The sequence below is a fragment of the Equus przewalskii genome, chromosome 10, assembly GCF_037783145.1.
Source record: "Equus przewalskii isolate Varuska chromosome 10, EquPr2, whole genome shotgun sequence".
Lineage (NCBI taxonomy): Eukaryota > Metazoa > Chordata > Mammalia > Perissodactyla > Equidae > Equus > Equus przewalskii.
Window position 1 is genome coordinate 39,843,674 of NC_091840.1, and position 18,295 is coordinate 39,861,968.

Genomic DNA, 18,295 nt, shown 5'->3' on the forward strand with positions numbered 1-18,295 from the left:
ACACCTAAATCTTAGCTTTCCTTTTTGGGATTTGTGAATATAATCATTTTCAGGGTTGACAGGTGGGATTTCTCTAGTCTGATAGACTCCGTTATTGGTGCCCAGAAAATACTGAGTTATTATCAGTAAATTTAATATTTTCACTTTATGGCTGATATGTCATAAGTTTTCTGGTTCACATCTGTCTGTTAGAGTTTAGTGTCATTTATAATTTATTCGGAGCAGCACTTTTTGTCTTAAATTTGCTGAACTTTTCTCCAAATGTAATTTCTTCTTCCTCCTTTTCTTCCTTTTTGTCCTCTTATTTCTTCTTTTTTCCTTCTCTGCTTTTAAACTGAATGACAGTGTATTGTCTTAAGTTAATCTTATTCCTGTTCTCTGAAACCCAGGTGTGAAACACTTACGTTAACTTTTATTACTGCTGTCTTTCCGTGGTGTCACACTTCAGTTGTTACCTCTCTTCTCGTGGCTCTTTGTGACTTTAATATTTGTCAGAATTGAACTGGTCTGGTAAGATATAGCCAGAAAGTATGACTGGTCGAGGGTACAAACCCCAGAGACCACAGATAAAAAGAATGGCCATTAGACCTCCTGCTCATGATAGAAATGAGCCTAGTAATTTTTCTTTTAAATTTGTATTTTTTTTAAAGTTTGTGCCGGGGGAGTTTCGAGAGAAGAAGGGGAAAAAAAATTTTAACCCCTTCTTCTCTCGAAACTCCCCCGGCACATAGTTGTGTATTTTTTGGTTGTGGGTCCCTCTAGCTGTGGCATGTGGGACGCCACCCCAGCATGGCCTGGTGAGTGGTGCCAGGTCTGCACCCAGGATCTGAACTGGCGAAACCCTGGGCCTCCAAAGCAGAGCACACAAACCTAACCACTCAACCATGGGGCTGGCCCTTAAATTTGTGTGTTTAAACAATTTCAAGAGCAGACTTAAAAAATGCAAAACCTTCTGAGTTTTCATAAGTTTCTGTGTTTATAAAACTGTGTTTGTCCTCTTGCCAAATAGAATAGACAATAAAAATAAAGTCAGTATTTGTTTTTTGATATTCACCATAATATGGTAAAAAACTGAAATGCTATATTTAAATTACTTTAATATTTTTTCCCACCTTCCTACTTTCTGTCTCCTCTCATTCAGAAAAGAAGACAATGGTATAATATATAGCTTTCCTGACTCAAATCGCATCTTTGCCTTCCAGCATGTGTTAAACATTAGAATACCATAAAAATGTTTCATCAAGTATATTAGTATAAATTTCACCTATTTACAAATAAACCAAAGGGCATGTTGTTACTTTATAATAGGATTACCTACAATTTTGATTTAAAGAGTAATCTCTCATAGCATGTTTAAGATGTAATTCAGTTCACTTCAATTCAGTTAGGTTTATATGCAGCTTTCTTTGAATGACTCTGTTATATAATACACAATTATAACCGAAGCTCAGATTTTTATAGCAAATTTAACCATAAGACTTACGTAGTTGCAATTCAGAGACACTGGTCAAAATTTCCTTTCACAATCAGAGTGTCAGATTCCACAGGCTTATTGATAAAGGAAAAAATCAACAATTGCGGTAGCCTATCCCAGACATCTGAAAAAGAAGCAAAAGCTCTAAAAATACAAAAATCGTTAGCAAAATAAACCAGGAAATATGTGTCCTAGAGGGAACAGAAGGCTGACCCCAAGGTAACAGTTACTGACCATAGGCCAGGTCCCCCCAAATTAGAATCTCTGTTCTGAGCAAGTATTTCCTTAAAAACCCCAAATTTCTGAACATAGTGATTATTATTTTTTATTATTACGGAAAATTTCAAATATAAGAGCGGAGATCATAATGTAATAAACTCGATGTACCCATCACCCAACTTGAACAGTTATCAGTGGATTGCCAGTCGTGTGTCATCTTAACCCACCCACCCACCCCCAGATTATTTTGAAGCAAATCTCAGACATCACATTTTTTCATCTGTAAATGTTTCACTGTGTTTTTCTAGAAGATAAAGACTTACAAAAGCCATTACCACATACTGTTATCACACCTAAAAAATTAACAGTAGTTCCTTAATATCGTCAAATGGCCAGTGTTCACTTTTCACATTTCCTCAGTTGTCTTATAGTTTTTTGTTTTGTTTTTATAGTTGTTTGAATTTGGATCCAAATAAGGTTCTTACATTGTGATTGGTTAATAGGTCTCTCGCAGATCTATAGACTTTTCTCCTCCATCTCTTCTTTCCCCTTGTCTTTTGTTGAAGATAACGAGTCATTCGTTCTCTAGAATTTCCCACTGTCTGGATGTTGCTAATTGGATACTTAAGGCGTCATCTAATAAGTTTCTCTGTTCCGTGTTTCTCCTTGGTGGTTAGATCCAGAGTCTTGACTAGTTTCTGGATCAGTGTTTCTCTACCAGTCTGTTTCGCAGGTGATATGTGAATCTCCATCGGGAGGTTCATAATGTCCGGTGGTCTCTCTAACTGATTACTTTTAAGGGCTTCTGGTGCTGTGGTTTACAAGTCATTTTTAGCTGCTGAGAACTTGATTCTCAGACACAAAGCTGCTCTGTTTGGAGTGGGAATGGGAGGCCCAGACCGCTATGCCCCTGAGCTACCGCATCACATCCCTCCTCGCCCCCCGTGTCCCCTAGGAAACCTCCTTGGAATCCCAGGTTGCTGGAAGAACCTCGTGTAAAAACCGTGACTGTAAGCAGTGTTTGAAGCAACATGAAACTTACAAACTAAAAGTTACTGGACTCTTTGGGAAAGACTAATTGCTTTTAGTTATACACTTGGAATTTTAGGAAACTTAATTCTTTTGTCCCTGGGACAAAAGACTTAGGCTTTAATTCCGTAGTCCCAAAGTCTAAGACTTCAGTTATTTATTTATTTTCTTTTAGGAAGATTGGCCCTGAGCTAACTGCTGCCAATCCTCCTCTTTTTGCTGAGGAAGACTGGCCCTGAGCTAACATCCATGCCCATCTTCCTCTACTTTATATGTGGGATGCATACCACAGCATGGCTTGCCAAGCAGTGCCATGTCTGCACCCAGGATCCAAACTGGCGAACCCCGGGCCACCAAAGCAGAACGTGCACACTTAACCGCTGCACCACCGGGCAAGCCCCAAGACTTCAGTTATTAATTAGTACAAAGTTACTGCTTTTTGAGTATTTTAGGGATTTTTTTCCAAAGATGGAAATAATTTCTCCCCTGAATTAGAAATGGAATAAATGCCCACGATAAAAGTAAATATTTAGACCACAGCTTCTCTACCTCTTCACTACTGACATTTTGAACAGATAAGTGCTGTGAGGGCTGTCCTGTGCATTGTAGGATGGTTAGCAGCATCCTTGGCCTCTTCCCACTGGATGCCAGTAGCACTCCTCTAGTCAAGACCATCAAAAATGTCTCCAGACGATGCCAAATGCCCCTGGGGGGCAAAGTCACCCTCTATAGAATCACTGATTTAAACAAACCAGGAAAGTATAAAAAAGAAAGTAAAAGCTACCCAGTTTGCAGACTTTCAGTCCATGGAATACAGAAGAGAACTTGGAAGACTAGGAATGGAGCTAAAAGCTACAGAGAGGTAACTGGCGTGAGTCCTTGCATTTTAAATAGCGTGGAACAGGAATACATAAGAGATTTTAATCGTCGTCTATTATGAGTGTATAGATCTCACAGAAGGTAATGGAGACAACGCTCAGTTTAGGTGCCTTTTAAATGAGATGAGACGCATCAGTACACGAGATTAAAATGTATGATGAGCTGCCTATCTTCAAATGATACGCAACTGGCGTGAGTTAGGCCACTCTGTGCCCTCTATGTGTGTATGGTGATATGTATGCTGCCGGCTATCAGAATAAACAGGTGTAGAGGAGGATTTTTGTATAAACTTTGTGTGTATTGAAGTTGCTAAAAAGCCAGAAGTGGTTTACAACTGTATTCACCTCATGGAAGTAAATGAAAAGCCTATTCTTACCTTTTATCACTACTTACATCTCAGAATTAAATTTGTTGTATTATACCCAGAAAAACATGACAACTCTGTTATACTCACACATGCTCTTTAATTTGGGGGAGACTGGAGAAGATACCCTTTTGGATTTGAGTCATCCAGGGTCGTATAACTAAAAATGCGAGTTTTGTGTAGTAGCTTAACCTTGTCAAGTTATATATCAAATAATGCTTTGAGGTTATTTGTTGGTACTTAGTAAAATTTGGGTCTTGTGGTTAATGGCTGACACACTGGGGGGTTGAGAGTGTGAAAGAGTAAGGTTAGGTGCGGGATCTGGAGACAGGATTAAAACAAGAGTTAGTGATGGGAGGAACATTTATCTACTTTATAATTTTTGCCTTGAGCTGTACTCATGTAAGAAAGGTGTTTCATGTTATGAAGTCAACAAAGAAATTAAAAAATAAACCTCTGATAGAATGTGTACTCATTTTGGTGTTAGACCTCATTAATGTCATTCACGTATTTGGCGTTACGGTAGCTTTGCTTAAACTCCGGACACATATGTAGTAGGCATTGGTGTTTTACCTCTGCTGGTCTCTGTTCTGTTTGGGATTGCTTCCTTGCTGTGTCCTACAGATTGATTACTTCAACAATCAGATTATTGTGGACCTTGTGGAGCAGCAGCACAAAGGGATCATTGCAATCCTCGATGACGCCTGCATGAATGTAGGCAAAGTCACCGATGAAATGTTCCTCGAAGCACTTAACAGTAAACTGGGCAAACACGGTCATTTTTCCAGCCGAAAGGTAATGTTTGATGAGAATTCCTTTTGATCTGTAAGATTTTACTCATTGTTTGACAGAATTAAATAGCTTTATATGTTGGGTTAAAAGAACGTCCACTCAACTAAGAAAGAAAGGCCGTAAGCGTCCATTAAATGATTTATTGCTGTGGCTCAATTCTGCCTCTCTGGTTTATGGGATGATGAGATTGATAAAAATCAGAATAACCAGGAGAGGGAGCTCCAGACTATTCAATTTGCTAGAAATAGGAAAAATGAACACGATTCTTTAGAAAGCATGATGTCATTTATAACCAATAGGTACAGAGTCCTTGTTCATGTGCTAGAATTTTGCTCCTGCATCTGATAACTCTGGCACTGAGAAGAGCTTTTGTCCTTGACTTTCTACTGTAATCCTCAGTTATAAAATGTAGTATGTGCACTCTGCCATAGTTCCTCAGATTATGCGACCCTCTTGAAAACAGAGAAATTCTAGCTGTAATTCTGGTTGTTACAAAGAAACTCATTCCTTAAATGAATGGGCATCCTTTTAACTCCCTATTTTTCACATCCTAACACTGTTATAAACAGATCACATTTCTGTAACAATTGGTGGCGCTTGTGTTATCAGACCTTTGTGCTGTGCCTTGCGTATCATATGTTGCCATAATATTTGTTCTAGGAGAGACACACCATCGTCCCTGAGTGTTCCCTGCAAATGCAGTCTCATCTAGCAACCATAAGCTGAAGGCAAAGCAGGCCCCATGCGCCTTCGCTTCCACGAAGAAGGGAGCGAACGTCTCTGCTCGTCCATATTTCCCTGTGAATCTATGACGCACTGCTATTTTTTAGCATGAATAAATCTATTTTCTAACTCTGTCCCCTCTGAAGTTATGTAATCAGAACAGCAAGATTCCACATTTAACTAGTTAAAGCATAAATCATCAAGAAATAGATTACTGGCTGATATTTGTTTCAGGCCAGTTTATTTCTAAAATATTCTGCTTGGTCTGTACCTGAGGAGTGGCTCGTAGCCCTCCTGCAAGTCGGCTTTCAGATCCTCCGGTCTGACCTTTGACATTAGGGTTCTGATGAGAGGTTTTCCTTCAGTCACTCCCCGTTCCTAACACAAGTGCTTAATAAGTGCCTCTCACTTTCCAGGTGTAATCCTGGGTGCTGGGGACGAAGCAGTGGCAGTGAGCAAAGTTAGAAGCAGCCTAAGTGGTTTAGAGTGATGCTTTTGAAGCTGGCATGGTTGAGTACACGGGCAGATGTCCTGTCTTTGAGGGATGGGTTATCAATGTCCTTTATAATCACAGCTCAGAGTTGGGAAGACTCGCCTGGCATTGTGCTTACCAGATGGTAGACAGTCAGTGTTTGTCAAACTGAATTGAATTGGTCACGATCATACCAAGTACATCTTATGGAATATTGAATTTTAAACTAAAACATGCAAGACCCCACTTCTTTTGAATAAGTAACTGTGAATCTCACATGAGAAATCACCTCATTTTGGTATGTTTCACCTTGGCCATTTGTACACCTGCGTTAAATTTATCAACCAAATATTTTGAAATACCATCTCATCTTAAGGCAGCAACTGTACAAAGTACTTTTAAGCAGTTGCTACTGATTTGATAGAAAATGCTAAACAGTAATATATTCGTGGAGACAGGCTTTTTTTTTTTTCTTTTCTTTTCTATTTTTAAATGTGGGCACCCAGGTTTCCCCAACTCTCAGACCAGGTGGCTCCTTCCTCAGTGTCATCCCCCAGACAGGTCCTGAGATGGAAATTTTTAAAGTGTGTTCTTTTCTGGGATTTTTGCCTAATGAAGGAAAGAAATGAAATAACCAGCTGTCAGGATATTTTCATCACTGTGAATCTTTCTGCTAAATAAGGCTATTGTCCTGTATGCTAAGCCAGGTATCACCATTTGCTATTGGTTGCTGATTAACTAGAGTTATTAGCATGTTAAATAAGAGATTTCTGGCTTGTATTTATTTAGGAGCTAAATCGTTTCATATGCGTTAAAGTTGCCATGGAGAGGCAGGCAAATGATTCGATAAACCATGAAATTACCATTTAAAATATCATTAACATATAAAGCTAAATGATAAATACGTAACTATTATTTTTAAAAAGTAAACAAAAATCTAAAATCCTTTGAGTTCAGATCAGTTGAGACTTTGCACTATCTGAATGTAAGAATATTCAATTAGTGTAGACAGTTCTTGGGTCCTTTTATGTTGGGAGTTTTATAAGTAGAAGAGTTTTGTAAAAGTGGTTAACGAGAGAGAGAGAAGGAAAGAGGAATTAAATGTTTTGGAGACCTCTCTGTATTTTAGACACTGTGGTCTCCATAGTTCATTTAACCTTCAGAACAACTCTCTAAGTAATTATTAAAGGAGACAGAGCATAGATGGGAGAGCCAGGATTTGAACCTCAGAAATCTGACTCTAATTTCCTCTAATTATTCCCCTGTTGGATTAATAGACTAATTGTTCTTTTAACAGTCTAGTTATTAGCAGAGAACCCACCATCCCGGCTGGAGTTGTTTGATACCTAACACTACAGTCTAAGTGGTTGTTGTATATAACTGGACTCAGTGCCTTATGGATCCATAGATGTCTGCTTTAGAATCTATAGGATATCAAGTGATCCTTCACAGGGCAAAGAAGTCTAGGTGCTCCTGTAACAAGGAAAATTGCAGACAGGTGTGGAGGCCATCAGGACTATATAGAACTGCCTTTGCCTTTCCATAAAGTGTTCCTCTTCAGTGAGAAAGAGCTGCAGAAGGTTGATCTTCTATAAATTGATAGACTAGGAGTCCCAGCTTAGCAGAAGACAGATGAGCCAGGCTGTTGTGTGCATAGGAGAGCACAGATGTTACATTCGGTTCCAAGAATCCTTCCAGAGCTACCGCTAACTAGCTATGTGACCTTGGGTCAATTACCTAACCTCTTTGAGCCTTAGTTTCCATGTGTGTAAAAGAGAGCCCATAATACTTTAAATATCAGTTGTGAGGACTGAATGAGATGTATGTGCCTAGCAGATAACAAACCTTCAATATGGTCCCTCTTTAGTGGAACATGGGCGGTCAGAGTAGGCGGGGCTGTGTTAAGATAGTAGCCAAGATTTAAGTGTCATAGCCAATAGAAGTCTATTTCTCTCTCAAGGAGTGAGACTTCTTCCATCTTCTGACTCTTCCATCCCCTACGTACTATCCTTCTCTGCATTCAACTAGTGAGAGAAGAGAAGAGCACAGAGGAGGATTGCCTGCTTCTTACCAGCTCTGGCCTGGAACAGCCTCACCCAACTTCCACTCACCTTCCATTGTCCAGAACTTGGTCACTTGGCCATTTCCAACTGCAAGGGTAGCTGGGAAATGAAGTCTAACTGTGTGGTTTTCTGGTGAAAGCTCACAGTCTTTACCACATAAGCCAAATATTTAAATCAAGCCCCATGCACTGTGACTTCATTCAGAATGATATCATGATTTGTGACATTATTATCGTTTTATATTAAGTTGGAATATATTTTTAGGAAAGTGAAAATATCTGTTTTCAAAATCATCTCCTGCTTGATTTCTTAGCTCTGTGCCTCAGACAAAATCCTGGAGTTTGATCGAGATTTTCGAATCCGACATTACGCAGGTGATGTAGTGTGAGTATCTTACTTTGGTACCTAACATGGTGATTCGCATGCAGGTTCGCTTCAGAAAATAGAACCAGGGAAAACAGAAATTATTTTCCTATTCATTTGCATTTTTCAGTCATTTTGTACGCCAATATATTATAGTCTCTTCACTAAAAAAAAAAAAACTGGCATAGCTTCATTCATTGCTTGCTTTTCAAACATTTATTGAGCGTACACTGTGTGGCCATGCACAGTTCCTGGCATAGTTGGCACTCAGTCAGAATCAACTGATGGATAAGTGAATCATGGAAGTATGTTAAGAACTGGGATAGAAAGATGGATAAGATGGGCCTCTCCCTGGAGAAGCTAACAGTTTAGTGGTAGATACATGATAAATCACTGTAATGGAGGATGGAAAGGATTAAACTAGAGACGCACAGGCATTATGCAAATATTGAGGGGGAATCATTAACCCACTTGGTGGAGGAAGTGATATCCATGCTGAGTCCTAAAAGTAAAAGAGGCTTAGTCAGGGGAATGAATTAGGAGAAGGGGAGAGGAAGAGGGGGCATTCCAAGCAGAGGAGGCAGCAGGCGTGCAGGCCCAGGCCTGAGTCACCACCGTGTATGAAGAACCTCAAGTAGTTGGGTAACGATATAAACAAAAGCTAATTTTTCCATATTCTTCTTCAAATAACGTTTGAAAAAGTAAAATTCTCACAAGCCACACTTTTCTGATTGTAATAAAAGTAGAAATTGATATGAAAATATAACTACCTTAGTATTTTAGTTTCCTAGGGGTGCTATAACAAATTACCACAAATTGATGGCTTAAAACAGGAGAAATTTATTCTTTCACAGTTCCGGAGGCCAGAGGTTGGAAATCCAGGTGTTGGCAGGGCCGCACTCTGAAGGCTCTAGAGGAGGTGGCTGTAGGCATTCCTTGGCTTGTGGCCGCATCACTCCAGTCCCTGCCTCCGTGGTCGTGTTGCCTCCTCCTCCTCAGTGTGTCTGTGTTAAATCTCCCTCTGCCTCTCTCTTAAATCTACACCTGTGATGCCATTTAGGGTCCACCTGGGCAGATATAAATTTCTCCTCTCAAGATCCTTAATGTGATCACATCTTTCACCATGTAAGGTAACATTCACAGGTTCCCGGGAATTTGACATGAAGGCCTTCCGGGGGGCATTTTTCACCCTGCTACATTTAGTATGCTTTAACTGTCCACTGAACACTGCTCCTTACCTTCATTTTGTTTGAGGTTCTCTGTTTTCCTTTCTCCTGATTTTTTATATTAGGAGTCCTATTCATGTAACCCACCACAGGAAGAGATTAAACAACAAAAAAGCGATGATCATCTCTAAATGCCAAAAAGGCATTTGAAGAAATTTTAGTAGCTGTTCCTGATTTAAATTAAAACTCTAGAATCATAAATATGGCTCAAAATTGTCACCCCATCTGTCAAGTTAGCCGTTACTGCTGGAATGGCACCATTCTCTACTTTTTCTGGTCCTGTTTCCAGGTTCCAGAATACTGAAGAGGGAAGATCCAGTACCATACAGATATCCACCCTGAAAATCCAGGCCTCGCTTACAGGGTACTTTGATGCAGCTGAGAATGGCAGAAAAGTGGAGCTGACAGAGGCCCTAGAGACCAACTTGGCCAGCACCTTTGTCTTACAGATGAAGAGACTTATGCCGAGTGTGTAAAATTCTTACCCAGGGTCGCACAGCAAGTTTATGGAGGAGCTGAGACAATAGCTAGGTTTCCAGACTCCCAGTCCAGAATACTAGCTGACCACCTTGAGGGATACGCCATGCCTCAGACTTCCCCTTCTCTCCTTAAGCCCGTCAATCCTTTTCTAGATTTTCTCTGGCCATCTTCTGTGTATACTACACTTTGTAAAGTATGGTCCCTACCCACAAAGATCTTTCCATGTAAGATACATACAGACGTATATAGGTGTGTGTGTGTATGTTTATGTGTATCCTGTGTATAAATACATGCACACATGCATACACACATACATTTACACACATACACTGATATAATAAAAGATGATTTAAAATAATTGCCATGTGAATAATAACAAGTGTTGTCAGAATTCAGAATAAGAGAATGATAAAATACTTCTGTCTGTGTGTGATAAACCCGGGAAGGCTAATGCTGGTCCTTAGATGCTAGGAATTATTTTTATAGGAAGAAGTGGGAAGGGTGCTAAAAGTTTTCGCAAAATAGCAACTAGGTCCATTTGACTGGCATGTATCCTTTTTGTAGCATAGAGAAGTAGAAATGCCTGGAAAAGTAGATTGAGATCAAATCACAATGAGTCCGAAAGCCAAAGTAAGGACTTTGAAGTGCGAATTTTGTGGGCTAGACAATAGACTAAGAGTCAAGAGACTTCAAGGGTTCAGTCAAAAGTGACTTGAAGGTATTAAGAAGAAGACTCAGGCTGGAGGAGGCAAGGAAATAATTTTGGACTTGGTGACCTTTCAGTGCCTGTGGGCAGCCCAGCCTGAAGGAACTTTCTTGCAGAATTAAACATGTAAGGCTAAAACACTGGTGAGGGGTCAGGGTTAGAGATCTGAGAATTGTCTACATTGATGTGATTGTCAAGGAGGAAAAAATAGACAGGCAAGAAGGTAGAGCTGTAAGGAGCAGCTTCATCTAGAGTTACCATTTGCTCAGCCTCCTGGCCTCTGTCTTAATCACCCAGAATCCTCCATTGCTTTTTTATGCCCAACACTGAGTTTACTCCTCCTAGAGTCCATACAGTCACTGCAACAGAACAGCTCCCATTCCTGCCTCTGTCACCAACTGCAATCTTAGCTAGACTTTCCAGACCTTACTCATCTCCCTTCCTCCAAACCGTGAATACTGGCCTCCTGATTTTCTCTCAAGAACTCCATGCATGTGCCTGCTTCCGTCCCTTCATTTAATCTGTTTCCCTGTGTGACCTGCCTTCCTCTTTCTCCTCTGCTTATCCATATCTTACCATCCTTTGCAGTTCTTCTTGGATTCTTTTATCCCACCCTGAACACACTGAGCGAACCTTAGGCAAGTCACTTGACCTCCCTACAGAAGAGACTATTAGTTCCAGTATGTTGCTGTTTTGCTTTTATCTTAGGAATGCTGGATGATAAATACAGCTATCTTTTTAAAAGTCATCTTCTTGAGGTAAGCGATAAACCAGTAGTAAATGATGATCTTAATCATAGTGATGGTACTGATGTTTGCCCCCTTTTTGAGGAATAGAGACAGCTTCCCCTCTATTTAGTAGGTAAATTTGGTACCCTTTAACACAGAACAAGGTGGACAATATCAGCTTTATAGATGACTGATTGCATAATTAACAGTGGAAAGGCTTGTAAACTTCTAGAAAGCTTAAATGTGCATCTTGCTTGGTGAATAATGAGTGTTTTCTATTTTTTTCTCTATTAGCTATTCTGTCATTGGTTTTATTGACAAAAATAAAGACACTTTATTTCAAGATTTCAAGCGCCTCATGTATAACAGGTAGGATTGAAATTTTATTATCTTTACATTAAGCTCTTTGACATATATATTGCATAATATATATGCACATGATTATTTTTATGTGACAATTTTAAGAGTTTCTGGCCAATTTTACAGTTATGCTTGATTATGATTAATAAATAAAATAATATATTACTTTATGATTATAAAATCTATAAACTTAGGGCAGGAACCTGCTACTAATTTGATTTCCCTTGGGTTGCCTCAGTTTCTCTGTTCACTTCTGGCATCCCCACTAGCTAGGCCAGTGGCCATGGGAGAAGTGTCAGATAACCCCTGGCCCAGAAAGCTTTCCTCACTCAGATTCCCACTGTAGTGTCTTTGCCCCTGAAGAGGCCCCTTAATATCAAAGTGACATCTAGTGTCAGTGATGATAGATCCTGAGTGGACAGAATCTTCTCACGATCCAAGAAAATGTGAAAAAGCTGTGACAAAATAAAACCAGGCAAAGAATGGCAAGTTCAAACCCAGTATGGATGCTTTAGAAAGAAGGCCCGTGAAGAAGCAGGAGGATTCTTGGCCGGCTGCTGCTTTTGGATCAGAGAACTGTAGTCCCTCATTTATAAAGTCTGCTCAGTCAGTTGGTCAGTAGATCTTCCAAAACGTATTGAGCACCTCTGAGCCACCCATCCTTCTGTGCTCTGGGATATAGTTCTGACAAAAATCCCTGCCCTCGTGGATCTTATATTCTAGTGGAGATGATAGTTAAACAAGAAAACAACTAAATTTCAGGTACTAACAAGTTCTGTGAAGAAAGATAAAGTAGTTAAGAGATTGAAGGAAGGGTACAGACAAGGAAAGGCAGGGGAAGCGTTCTAGATAGGGTGGTCAGAAAAAGCATCTTAAAAGAGCTGACATTTGAGCAGAGACCTGAATGAAGTGAGGGAGCAAGCCATGAACATGTGAGGGAAGAGCATTTCAGGCAGAGAGGACAGCTAGGACCAAGGTGCTAAGGTGGGAATGAGCTTGCGTGTATTGAGGAAGGCAAGAAGGCCAGTGTAGCTGCAAACAGAATGAGGCACAGGGAGAGTGGTAGGGAAGGAAATGAAAGAGGTCGACAGGGCCTGGATCATGAAGAGTCTGTGAGCCAAGGTAAGGATGAAGTATGAAGGGAAGCCATTAGAATTCGTGATGTGCTGTGCTTTATATTTTAAGGAAATCACTAGCACTACTGTGTACAACACATACCATAAAGAGCAAGTGTAGACATGGGCAGGCTAGTTAGGAAGCTAATTTAGTAATCCAGGGTGAGACTTGGATGGTAGTGACAGAGATGATGAAAAGTGGTCAGAGTGGGTGACATTTTGAAAGTAGAGCCAACAAGACTTGCTGATGGATACGATGTGTAATATGAGAGAAAAACAGAAAGCAGTGAGGCCTGAGCAGTGGGGAAGGGATGCTTGATGTCGGGAAGACAAGAGGAGGAGCTAATTTGGTGGGGAAAGTCAAGAGTTTTGTTTGGATATGTGATGTCGGAGGTGCATATTGGATATCCAGTTGAAAATGCCATGTGGCAATTCCGTGTATGCATCTGGAACTTAGGGTGAAGGTGAGACTAGAGATACAAATTCACAGTCATCGATATATTGATAGTATTTAAAGCCATAGACTAGATGAGAGTATCTAGGGTGAGCATAAATAAAAAGTAAGAGAGAAGAGGTTGAAGGACAAATCCCTGAGACACTCCAACATTTAGAGTCAAGCGAGAAAGGAGAAACCAGCAAAGGAAGCTGAGAGCGTGCCAGTGAGGTAGGAAGAAAACCAGGAATCTGATGTTTCAGAGGCCAAGCCGAGAAAAAGGTGCTTTAGGAAGGAAAAAATTGTAAACTGTGTCAAATACCGTCAAAAGCAGAGTGATATGAGGACCAAGGTTAACCGCTGGATTTGCCAACATGGTCAGGGTGACTCTTGACAACACTGGTTTCAGTAGAGTCATGAAGACAAATGTCTCTTTAAAATGGGTTCAAGAGAATACAGAAAATGAGAATGTGGAGACCTTGTGTTCAAACAGTTCTTTCAAGAAGTTTTGCTGTAAAATGATTCATCCGTGTCAATGTTGAAGCCACCAAGAACGGTGATGGAGCTATCATCACTAGAAAGTTACAGATACATGGGAATGTGAGAGGGGACCCACGTAAGAGCTGGTCGTGGAGAAAAGGGACTTTGAGAAAGGAATTTCAATGCCTGATTTATCAGGTAAGATGCACTCATTTTGAAGGACAAATGACAGAGTCTGGCATTGCTCTGTGTTACAAATGTCAAAAACTCAAATTGGAAAAACAGCCTCAGTGGCCAGTGGCAGTGTCCGGGTGTGTTGCCCGGAGAAGGCAGCTGGGCTGTGTACCAAGAGGTTGTGCAAGGTGGCATTCATTGCCTTGGTGAATTCATCAGAGGTTCAGCTCACTGAGAACAGCTCCACCTTCCAGTAGTGAGTTCATATAACCCCAAGCTCACAGGACCAATGTAGAAACAAATCAGCACGTGGATTTATTTCCAGTGAAAAATCTAACAGTCACATGGAAGGGAATACTTGCGTTGATAGGACAGGCTTTTTCCCTATTGGAAAATCTGCTTGGGGGAAGTCAGATAGCAGTAAGAATTCTAGTTTATTAGTTGACAATGAGAAATATCACCCATAGAATCCACAATGCTTAGTTTCTTGGTAAGCACAGAATCAGAACAAAGGAACTTAGATAAATCCAGCAATTAAAGGCATCTGGCGAAGGTGAATCCGTTTCACAATAGGGATGGTCTTGCCAAAGGTGGAAAAAGATTAGAAGTCTGCTGCCTGCAACTTATTGTATCTATTTCCAAAATAGGAAAGACCTTGCCAGTGGGGTGGGAAGTCTTGAAATTATTTTGGCTAAAATCATCCTCCTAGATGGTGTTTGGTTGGGCTGTCTTTGCCTCTGGACAATTTTCAAGGCTTCCATGCTAAACAACCTCCCCAAATTTCAATCCTTCCTTCCTTTGTATATGTTTGAGAGTAATCCTTGGATCTCTAGTTCTGTAGACCTTGAGAGTATACGTGCACCTCTGCATGCATGTGCATGTGCGTGTGCGTATGTAAATGGAAGGAGGAAGGGAGCAAGCAGGTGGCATGCCAGGTGCACAGACTTTTTACTACTCTCTTATTAGCCAGATAAGTTCTGCCTTCTCTAGTATACATATTGGGTTTCTGGATAAATAAGCTTCCCTTTTAAGGAAAGAGTTCTTTTAAATGTTTGAAAACTATTTTGTTAATATTACATTTATGACTTACTGGCCTGAAAGTTCTTTCTCTTTAAAATGGTTGTATGTGTCTGTTTTGATTCATTATGTGTCGATTTTACTGTTTAATAATGTAATAAAAATAATACACATCTTATTTTCTTCATTTCCAACTTTCCCCTCTCCCTCCATTCACAAGGTAGTATGGGAATAATTTCTAAGTATGGTGAACAGTGAGTGAGGTGGAATTTGGGGTAGAAACTGCGTAGACCCAAAGCTGGTGATTTTCAGTCTTTGGCGTGCTTCAGAATTTTCAAAGTACACACGCTCTGCTTTCTGGAAATTCTGTTCAGTAGGTGTTAGGAAGGCATCCAGGCATCGTGTGCTCTAAAGGTTGAGAACCATTGCCTTAAATTCCCTCTCTGCTAAAGGTTAGAATGGAAAAGTTAAGGAAAAACAATATACATTTATGTGGTCACTTTTGTTGATATGTGTATCATTGGAAAATTATGAAATAGGACTAGAAAGTAATAAAACTGGGTCCGTAAACTACAGATCATGGCATTATTTCTAGCCGCTTTCGATGTAGTTGGCACGCTTGCTGGCAGTGGCGAGGGTTAGGAGTGTTGCTCTGTCTTCCTTCATAGCCCCAGTCAGTCTTCCCCTCACCACTTATCTTCTGTGCTCCTTTGTCATCCACTCTGGCACTCTGCAACTATTATTTTGAGCCTCTGCATACAGACACTTACTTAGGTGTTTGGGGAACCAACTCAATTTTCTCGGTTTTATACCACTTAAGAAAAGTGGCCAAAATGACGGCAGTGGTAAACATAATTAGCAGAGAATGTCCATGGTAAGTCTTTCTTCAACTCCCAATTAAAAAAGAAAAATTCTGACAAGAGAAAAGTTCTGGAGAAAGCAAGCAACATTTCAAGTTCCAATTACTTTAAAATCAAAAGCACCCGAAATGAAACAGGAAGAAAATCAGAGTTGAGGCCACCACACATGTTTTTCAAAATATCTTCACAGAGCCAAATAATGAATATATAATTTTATAGCATGAAAACTGGCCTGAAGTACACTTTAAGAATTGAATTGCAACAGTCAGTGTCATATCAATAAAATATTGTCACCACCAATGCTACCTATAAATTTGTTCATAAATTCAGCTGCAGTAAAGGGATTTACTAGAATGTAAAAAGGGTTATTTTCTATCCCTATCTGTATTTTTAGAAAGACCTGGCTTTTTGTAGTGTTACCTATTCTGTATGAATATTTGTTTCAACTAGAAAATGCTTTTACTTTCATGTTTTCTGCCATGACATTGAGGATCATTTTCCTACTAGTGGTTTGTCCTCATTTGTATAACTACCCCCAGAACCATTTTATTTTATGTATATATTGTAAGAACCATGTTAACCATTTCAGGGTCCTAGGTTATAATAATATAGATGTGACTTTAAAGAAGTTTAAAGAATTTTTTGGATGTAGTATAGTTCGGACACATCTCAATGTCTGGCGCCGTATCTGTCATTGCACTTTCAGCACAGTGTTCTGGATGGAACCATTCTTCCAGTTGGGCCTTGTGAGTTCAGTCTGCAGCCCCGTTGTGACGCCCAGGGCACGGTTCAACAGGATTGCTTAGCAATTCTTAGTCAGCTTATTTGAATGTAGCATTTGAATTGCTCTTTCTGTGCTTCTCAGTTCAAATCCTGTGCTGAAGAACATGTGGCCCGAAGGCAAACTGAGCATTACAGAGGTGACCAAGCGCCCTCTGACCGCCGCCACCTTGTTCAAGAATTCTATGATCGCTCTGGTGGACAACCTTGCGTCAAAGGTAATTATTTTATTTTCTGAATATCCATTTTAGTTCATAGAGTTCCTCTCAATATGTGTTATAGAGAATGAATATATGATATGCTTTTTTAGGTAATTAGAGTAAAGCGAATTGATAAATATATATTTAAAGTGAATGTTATAATAGAATTTTTATTCTTACTTTTTGTTTATTTGTTTTTAACGTGGCTTGGTAAAACCATCGTTTGCATCCCAGATGAAATGCTTTTCTTAAATTTGGGCTTTTTGTCCTACTGTTGTCATCAAGGTTGGAAAGTCTTAGTGAGATCTTTAAAATGTGTATATAGCTGTAAAGTATAGCATGTGCCTGACAAAATGAACTTCAGCCTTGTGCTGAAGAAAGGGCCTGGCTTAAAATAACACAAAAAACTTGAATTAAATAGCAATATAGCATATCTGAATACAAAATGACCAGACAGAGTTTTAAGAGGAAGTTTAGTATTTAAGTATTGTCCTTAGGCTGTTTTAAGTAGTTGAAATAAAAAGGTGTATTGTTGACCGTTATGTCTGTTTTTTATTGGTCCTTTGAGGTCTAATACTGTTTGATAACTTCAGTCTGTTTTTTCTTCTTAAAGAACAGAATTCTGCTCTTAACTACCGCTGTTGACAAGTTTGATAAATTAAGCAGCATTCTGGGATGTGTTATTTTTAGTTCCTTCATTTTTATCTTTCTCTTCTGGTACTTTTCCTATGTATTTTCTTCTCCGTTATTATCTTTTTTTTTTTTTTCCCCCAAATCAACTTCCTCTCTAAGAATTTAAATCTGTACTGTTTCTGGTTACTTCACTGTGGATAAATTAGGCAAATGCCACAAGAATACGTCTGTTCACTAGCTTTCTGTTTCTTTTCGTCAGGATTCTTTGGCCTCAAGTGACAACAAATAAGCACAATTTGTTGGCCTGTATAATCAAACCTCCAGAAAGGCAGGGGTGAGGACCCCAGAACCAAAGACTAGAATACCTAAACCCTCCCTTAAAACCCTTCCTCTTGTCTCTCAGCTTCTCTCTGTGTGGCAGCGACAACCTGCCTCATCCAGCAAGAAGTAGAGTGAACCTGGAAGGCATGTGACACGAGAAATAGAGTTGAACACGAATTTATAAAATCTATTTTACTAGTGTATTTATAAAGTATGTTTATAAATATACTGTTTATAAAATATATTAACTTGTTGATTAACTAGAAAAGAATCACTTTTATTTTCTAAAATTGGTAGTTAAATATGCGTTTTTTAAAAATAACAGTTCTAGAACCGTCCAAAAATTCTGTGTCAGGAATTGCATTCAGCGTAATTAGTGGCTTAAGCAAGGCAGACATTTATTT

The 18,295-nt window shown here is 39.6% G+C and overlaps 1 protein-coding gene across 2 annotated transcripts in view; it reads left to right on the forward strand.

Annotated features, from left to right (window-relative positions):
- MYO1D (myosin ID) overlaps positions 1-18,295 on the forward strand; it is a 319,278-nt gene that overhangs the window by 100,643 nt on the left and 200,340 nt on the right. For both annotated transcript variants that reach the window (XM_070562560.1, XM_070562558.1), the window contains exons 11-14: positions 4,590-4,760; positions 8,329-8,399; positions 11,813-11,887; positions 16,823-16,955. In XM_070562560.1, coding sequence (XP_070418661.1) covers positions 4,590-4,760; positions 8,329-8,399; positions 11,813-11,887; positions 16,823-16,955 — 450 coding nt within the window. The remainder of the gene's footprint in view (positions 1-4,589; positions 4,761-8,328; positions 8,400-11,812; positions 11,888-16,822; positions 16,956-18,295) is intronic.